This window comes from Bos indicus, chromosome 15, assembly GCF_029378745.1.
Source record: "Bos indicus isolate NIAB-ARS_2022 breed Sahiwal x Tharparkar chromosome 15, NIAB-ARS_B.indTharparkar_mat_pri_1.0, whole genome shotgun sequence".
Classification (NCBI taxonomy): domain Eukaryota; kingdom Metazoa; phylum Chordata; class Mammalia; order Artiodactyla; family Bovidae; genus Bos; species Bos indicus.
In genome coordinates, this window is record NC_091774.1 from 46,228,293 (window position 1) to 46,236,794 (window position 8,502).

The 8,502-nt window shown below is 39.8% G+C and overlaps 1 protein-coding gene across 1 annotated transcript; it reads left to right on the forward strand.

The window, feature by feature from the left end:
• The first annotated feature begins 6,610 nt into the window (after nt 1-6,610).
• OR6A2 (olfactory receptor family 6 subfamily A member 2) lies at nt 6,611-7,848 on the forward strand. Its single transcript, XM_070803748.1, has one exon. It carries the CDS (start codon nt 6,846-6,848, stop codon nt 7,821-7,823), a length of 978 nt encoding a protein of 325 aa, XP_070659849.1. The 5' UTR covers nt 6,611-6,845; the 3' UTR covers nt 7,824-7,848.
• Nucleotides 7,849-8,502: the final 654 nt, after the last annotated feature.

The window sequence follows — 8,502 nt, forward strand, 5'->3', positions numbered from 1 at the left end:
ATTCTCTTAAGTATAATCATACATTCAAATAATATTTTATATCTATATTTTCAATATTTATTATTCACTTTTTCAGGTTATATTTTATTACAAAAGTTGCCAAAGCAACATGAAATAATGGGGAATAAGAATATTTTTGCCATCTTATTTTTTCATACTGTTATAATAGCCAGGACATGGAAGCAACCTAGATGTCCATCAGCAGATGAATGGATAAGAAAGCTATGGTACATATACACAATGGAGTATATTACTCAGCCATTAAAAAGAATACATTTGAATCAGTTCTAATGAGGTGGATGAAACTGGAGCCTATTATACAGAGTGAAGTAAGCCAGAAGGAAAAACACCAATACAGTATACTGACGCATATATGTGGAATTTAGAAAGATGGTAACAATAACCCTGTGTACGAGATAGCAAAAGAGACACTGATGTATAGAACAGTCTTATGGACTCTGTGGGAGAGGGAGAGGGTGGGAAGATTTGGGAGAATGGCATTGAAACATGTAAAATATCATGTAAGAAACAAGATGCCAGTCCAGGTTCGATGCACGATATTGGATGCTTGGGGCTAGTGCACTGGGACGACCCAGAGGGATGGGGAGGGAGGAGGGAGGAGGGTTCAGGATGGGGAACACATGTATATGTGTGGTGGATTCATTTTGATATTTGGCAAAACTAGTACAATTATGTAAAGTTTAAAAATAAAATAAAATTTAAAAAAAGTTAAAAAAAAAAAAAAGAACATACCTGACATTTTTCCACTTGGCACATACATTTGGTTATAAATAGGAATAGATTTCATAAGCCTTTATCTGCAGTTCAAAAATCCAAGCAGCTTTGAAACTGAGCAGTTTTTCCTATGTTTGGGGTCTTAAGACACTGGATTAAAAAATCTGTTATAAACTGATTATTTATTTATGTAATTCACATTGTATAGTCATATATTTTGCTGTAGATATATTGAAGTGAAATGAAAGTCACTCAGTCATGTCTGACTCTTTGTGACCCCATGGACTGTACAATCCATGGAATTTTCCAGGCCAAAATACTGGAGTGGGTAGCTGTTCTCTTCTCTAGGGGATCTTCCCAACCCAGGGATCGAATCCAGGTCTCCTGCATTGCAGGCAGACTCTCTACCAGCTGAGCCACCAGCTGCTGCTGCTGCTTCAGTCATGTCCAACTCTGTGCGACCCCATAGACGGCAGCCCACCAGGCTCCTCCATTCCTGGGATTCTCCAGGCAAGAACACTGGAGTGGGTTGCCATTTCCTTCTTCAATGCATGAAAGTGAAAAGTGAAAGTGAAGTCGTTCAGTCATGTCCACCAGGGAAGTGTAGATATGTTGATGCATTTGATTATAGAACTCTTTGGAAGTGATAGGAAACAAATGGTGTATGCAGCATATTATTTTTCTAAAACCTGAAAAGTTCAAGAGCTCCATTTGTTTTGAATGAAGAATTTTAAACCTGTACCTTTTTTTTTTTAATCTTAAAGATGTATCCCCTTTATCCTCATGAGTGTTTATCAAATGGATTTCATAGTAAATATATATTGGGACTTCCCTGGTGGCTCAGAGGTAAAGAATATACTTGCCAATGCAGGAGACACGAGTTTGATCCCTGATCCAGGAAGATTCCACTGGCCACAGAGCAACTAAGCCCCTGCACCATGACTATGGAGCCCACGGTCTACGAGAGAAGCCACTACAGTGAAAGCCTGTGCACTGCAACTGGAGAGTAGCTCCCGCTCACCACAACTAGAAGTCCACGCAGCAACAAAGACCCAACACAGTCAAAAATAAATCAATAAATAAAAGTATGTTTTAAAAATAGTACATATATTGAAATGATTATGGCTGTTTTATTTATCCTGTTGGTGTGGTCTGTTGGCTGATAATAATCACCAAAGGCAAACTGACATCAACTTCTAAGTCTTAATGAGGTTTGTAAACATTCCTCATTTAAGTAATACTACCATATCCACCAAATCAATGTAATTCAAGCAGCTGTTGGTTTTGACAGTTTTTCCAACTAACAGCATGGCAATAAGCATGGCAATAATATTTATGTGCATACATATTTTTCTTTATGCAAAATGGGGTTTAATACAATGTCTATGGCACTCAAAATTAGGTTTTCATTTTAAGAGTATTTGTAGATGTTCTTTCTCTCCTCACTGCTGCATCATGTTCTTGTGATTACTTCCTCTTGACTTTCTAAGCATTTTTTCTGTTCCTGGAGAATGAGTCTTATTCCTATCACATAGTCAGGTTTATGGATGGCACACTAAACTAGAAAATGATAACTGTCCAATCATACTTATTTTGTCCTGATTATTCAAACATTGGGAACTGCTTCCTCCCAATTACTTAAAAGAATCTCTCAAACTCAGAATCTCAAAGACCCTTTTCTTAATCTCAAATGTTCCCACTAATAATTCTTCTCTAGTTTCAACAGGCTGAAATTCAACAAATATTTCTTGAACCCTAGCTAACATTTTTTTGAGAAAAACTATGTTCCAGGTGTTCTAAGAAACTTCCATCCATATATTTAATCTTCATAATTCTGTGAGATGGATATTAGAATCATTTCCATTTCACAGGTAAGAAAAAAGAGGCAGAGAGATGTTAAATAATTTTTTCAAGTCACATAGTTGAAAACAAGCAGTGTGATGATGGAGACCACATTATTAATCTCTACTTACACTGTTCCTGGGGACTGAGATTGTGACAAACCTTTTCACAAATTTTGTTTTATTTAATCCTCAAAACATCTGTAAAATATGTTATTATCATTTTATGGCAAATCAACTGATATATAAAAAATCCTTATTAAACAGAATATAAATTACAAACATTGAACTAAAACCCAGAAACTCTCAATTCAGTGCTCGTTCTATGACATCATGGAACTATTAATAAGAGATGTCACCCATGAGTTTAGAAGGTAAGGAAGAAATTTTGTAGCATTGTTGAGACCCTCTCATGTTCCAAGCGTTGTCTATATATCATGACATTTATTTCTCTTAACAACTTTGTGAGGTGTATTATTCTCATTTTTTAGGTTAGGAATCTAAGGCTCACAAAGTTTAAGTAAATTGCCCAAGATAACATACTTGAGCTAGAATATAAGCCCAGACTGGCCTGGCCTAAAGCCAAAGCAGGAAAGTGGCAGGATAGAAAGAAGGAAGGGGAGGGCAAGGGGAGAAGCTACGAGGTTGTAGGAGTATTGTGAACACCGTCTGCTATTCTGATGAACTTTTCTGATAAACTTCTATTTCTTGTTTCTTAAACACACCCTTTTCCTTTCTTCTATCCCAGTCTCTCTCTCTTTCGCTTCCCCCCCGCCTTTGTATCTCTACTGGTCTCTTGGGGTCTGGCTTTAAAGTCATCCCAAACATCAGAAGGAGGAGGGCAAATGGAGACTACAGGAGGGAGGTGCAAGATAAAAGAACCTTTCCTGGTGTGGCAGTGCTCTCTGACCATGGGAGGAAGAGAAGGCGGAGTCTCTGTAGCATCTTTCTTTGTCCTGATGCTTTAATTTTCCTTCATATGTGCTCTTTAAGTGGTTTCCTAGCCAGCTGGTCATCTTGGGAAGACACTGAGTCAAAGACATCTGAATAAAGTAAGTGGATTTTATCTCCTGATTCCTCTTTAGTAGTCAAGTCTCCCATGTTTTCTTTCTACTCAATACATCCATCTTCCTAGTTGCCTCTACATCTAATAAAACCCAAACCCTTATCAGCATTTCTCACATCTGGTCCATTCTGATACTTAGACCAATGTAATTCTCTTTATCTTTTCCACACATAGGCTGTCTTTGTATTTATTCACACTCTGCCTAGCCTCCCTATAACTTTTATGATCTCTCATTCCTAATTCTTTCTATATTATACTTATCTTCACCTAATCTTCTCTCATTGGATCTCTTATCTATTATAGCACATTTATTTTACCTAAATACCATCCTTTTTATCAACAGAAGGTACAAGTTCTCTGCTCTTAATCTAACTTCCTTATATTCTATCTTGTCCCTGTAGATCTACTCATTCTTCTATATTCAATGTCTGTTTTCATTATATGTTATTCCAATTCTGTCAAATTTTCTGGTAATTCATTTAAATTCTCTGTTCAATCATTTCCATCCATTTTGTTTCTTTATATTTGATTCCTATCATTTCCAATTCATCTGTTCTATCTGTATCTTTCCTTTCTTCATTTTCCCCTCCATCCATGTGTCCATACAACCATTATAATACCTTTACTATTCAGTTCTTAAGCAGACCCTAAAATGAGAATCACTGTCAAAAGAAGAGACAAAAATTCCTGTAAATAATCTTTACTGTAGAAATATGGGTAGTTTTGGAAGATGACAATTGAGAAACTAAAACGTGAAAAGTAAATAATGCCTAAGAACAGTTTATTTTTTCTTTCTTTCTTTTTTTGTTCCTGGGAGCAATTTTGACAGAGAAGAACATACGCAAATCACAGAATTAGAGAGAATAGCACAATATGTTTAGAAAAAGAAAAATAGTGTTCAATGACATTACTGCAGGACAGTTGAAGGAAATACATTTTGACACACTGTTGGATTTTGTGTGTTTTCCCCCAAATCATATGCTCTTGGGATGAGATATCTATATAAAGTTTCACTCTAGAAACAAGTACAGAGAAGGCAATGGCAACCCACTCCAGTACTCTTGCCTGGAAAATCCCATGGGCGGAGGAGCCTGATAGGCTGCAGTCCATGGGGTCGCTGAGAGTTGGACACGACTGAGCGACTTCACTTTCACCTTTCACTTTCATGCATTGGAGAAGGAAATGGCAACCCACTCCAGTGTTCTTGCCTGGAGAATCCCAGGGACGGGGGAGCCTGGTGGGCTGCCGTCTATGGGGTCGCACAGAGTCGGACACGACTGAAGTGACTTAGCAGCAGCTGCAGAAACAAGTAGAAATTAGATTGATAAGAGCTGAGGTTGGAAGAAAAAAGACCAGGTAATAGGCTATTGAAAAATAAGTCAAGAAATAACAAGGACCTGATTGGTATAAAGGACTAAGGAGAAGACAGTAGAAATGGGACAAATTTAGGAGATTAATTAAAGAGGAAGTTTAGATAAAACTTGGATTAGTTGTGGGGTTGGGGTGGGTAGAATAGGTATAGAAGATATAAGAAACCTCCAGATCTCTGGTGTGGTACACACTGCAGAGAAACTAATATCATTCATTGTGATAGAGGAAAATAGACTTAGGAAAAATTTTCCAGACATGTTATGCTTGAGCGGCCTATGTGACATCAAGGGAATTATACCCACTCTTTGCTATACCATAAGGATATATATGGCCACTTTGGCATGTGGTTCCTCTTTTATTTTATATCTACCTAAGCAATAGCAGCACTGACACCACTAGTAACAGTGACATATGGGATTTCCCAGGCTCTACTATTAGAGAAAGAGTAATGAGAGGAACCTTAACAAATCAGTGAAAAAGAAAAGAAAGAAAGGACAGCTAACGGTTCTATGAGGAGATGCCACATGAGTCAAAAATTGAAAGTTAAGTAGGAATTAGGTGATACATTAGGTGCTGGATGCCAAGAGCTGCAGGGTATAAAAAACAGTGCAGGCGGTGACAAGAGATAACACCTTGTTTGGTGACACCTTGTTAAATAGCTTGAACTTGATTGTGTAGACAGGGTGGTACCGCAGAAGGTTTTAAGCAGGGGGATGAAACGCTCAGATTTAAGCTTTAGGGGAGAGACCATAGGCAGTAAGGTCAATTAGGAGCCTAATCTTTTTAATTTATTTGCTTATTTTCAAATGTGCAGAGCATCAAAGGTGGAGGCAGAAGAGACTGACAGATACACAGGAATATCTAAGGCCCAAAGGGTCAAATGCACAGTTAATCGCACATGAGGTGGGTATTGAGAATAACGGATCAAAGTTAAGGTTCTGATGACAATTATAATTTAGAAGTTCCCATTTATGAAGCTAGTATATAGTACGAGAATAGGTGGAAGATTAAACTTTCAGGAATGAGGAGATGAAGACATGTCTCCACCACCAGATTACGAGCTCCTTGCAGACTAGGCACATGTTTTATTTACCCTTTCTCTACCTCAACTCAGCCTATAGTCTGGAATGTATTTGATCCACCAATACTTTTGAAATAAATAAATGGTGGGTGTGGATGGTAAGAATGGGAGTGACGGGTAATGTAAGCCAGGGATATGACATTTTGTAATTACATTAAAGCACCCATCCAAGTATTCTTGCCTGGAAAACTCCATGGACAAGGAGCCTGACAAGTGGCTCAAACACTGAGAAATGCTCAAGTACTGCTCACAAAGCATAAAGAAAAGAGAAACTCGGGTATAAACTGATTAGCAGTTTTGATGTTTTCAGATTCCATATAAAACAGAGACACAGAGTATTTGTCTTTCTCTCTCTGGTTTATTTTACTTATCATAATGCCTTTAAGATATAAATTATTTCTTCAAAACGGAGTCATGATGTAGTTCATAGACAAACTCTCACTTCAGAGCAGCTAAGACTCTTAATATTTCTGGGTTTCATCTATATTTTTCAGGGACCAATTGGTGCTTATCAACCCATGCTTCTCCAAGAGCCAGAATACACTCTCATCCTATTCCAATACAAGATAGTTTATTTTTGTCTACTTTTGTCTCTGCTCATTTCCAGATTACAGAAGAAAACAATGGCTTCAGTTCACTGATGAATTACATGCACTACTCACATTGCCTTCTGCCACTATAAACCCATCAGGAGAAAGATTGAGTTTCTGCTGCTGCCTCCTGAACACACTCTATTCTCCCCTGAAAAGCAATGGGCATGACCGACACCATGGAGAGGAAGAACCAGAGTGGGAGAGTGAGTGAGTTTGTGTTGCTGGGCTTCCCAGCTCCGGTACCACTGCGGGCACTATTATTTGCCCTTTCTCTGTTAGCCTATGTGTTGGTGCTGACTGAAAACATACTCATCATTGTGGCAATCAGGAGCCACCCCAGCCTCCACAAACCCATGTATTTCTTTCTGGCTAATATGTCCTTCCTGGAGATTTGGTACGTGACAGTCACTATTCCCAAGATGCTAGCTGGCTTTGTTGGGTCCAAACGGGGCCGTGGACAGCTAATCTCCTTTGAGGGCTGCATGACGCAGCTCTGCTTTTTCCTGGGCCTGGGCTGCACTGAGTGTGTCCTCCTTGCAGTTATGGCTTACGATCGCTATGTGGCCATCTGCCATCCTCTCCACTACCCTGTCATTGTCAGTGGCCAGCTGTGTGTGCAGCTGGCAGCTGGCTCCTGGGCAGGAGGTTTTGGCATTTCCATGGTCAAAGTTTTTCTCATTTCTCGCCTCTCTTACTGTGGCCCCAACATCATCAATCACTTTTTCTGTGATGTCTCTCCATTGCTCAACCTTTCGTGCACTGACATGTCCACGGCAGAGCTTACAGACTTTGTCCTGGCCATTTTTATCCTACTGGGGCCACTCTCTGTCACTGGAGCCTCCTACATGGCCATCACCAGTGCTGTGATGCGCATTCCCTCAGCTGCTGGGCGCCATAAAGCCTTTTCCACCTGTGCCTCTCACCTTACTGTGGTGGTCATCTTCTATGCAGCCAGTATCTTCATCTATGCCCGCCCAAAGGCACTCTCAGCTTTTGACACCAACAAGCTGGTGTCTGTACTTTACGCTGTCATTGTACCACTGCTCAACCCCATCATTTACTGCCTGCGCAACCAAGAAGTAAAGAGAGCCTTACGCCATACTCTACACCTGCACCAGGGCCATGACGCTAACTAAGCCTGGGAGAGCTAGCACAAGTAGAAGGGAGGTATTAAATCTTAGATAAATAACTGGGTTTCCCTGGTGGTTCAGCGGTAAAAATTCCACCTACAATGCAGGAGACCACCTGCAGGGCAGGAGAAGTGGTTTGATCCCTGGGTTGGGAAGATCCCCTGGAGGAGGAAATGGGAATGGCAACCCCTTCCAGTATTCTGCCTGGAGAATCCCATGGACAGAGAAGACTGGGGGGCTACAGTCCATGGGGTACAAGAGTGAGACAAGACTAGTGACTAAACCACCACCACCAGTGCTCTTAAACTTAGGATCTGTGTCTTCTAAGAAGTGCAGAGGAGCTCTTCGAGCCTAAATTAGGGACTAGAGTTTCCAAGGCACCACCAAGGAAGTAATTCAGGACAAGGAAGAGAGGTGAGTTACAAGCTAGAAGTTGGATTTCTTCAAGACAAGTTCTTAGTATACAGGCTAGAACTTGATCTCACGTTGTCTGCTCTACTGTAATTTACATAGAACATGTTCATGAAGCATGTATCCTGGTGGGGTGGAAAGGGATGACTATGAGCATAAAACATGACTGAACTCCAATATTTAAGGCAAAAAAAATGTAAAACTAGCGTTTTTCTAAGTGGCTCTTCCTGGATTTGTTACTGAATTTTAGTTCTAAGACAGAAGATACAAAAAA

Coding starts and splice junctions, on each gene's coding strand:
- OR6A2 (XM_070803748.1), top strand. CDS start 6,846: ATGGGCATGACCGACACCATGGAGAGGAAGAACCAGAGTGGGAGAGTG.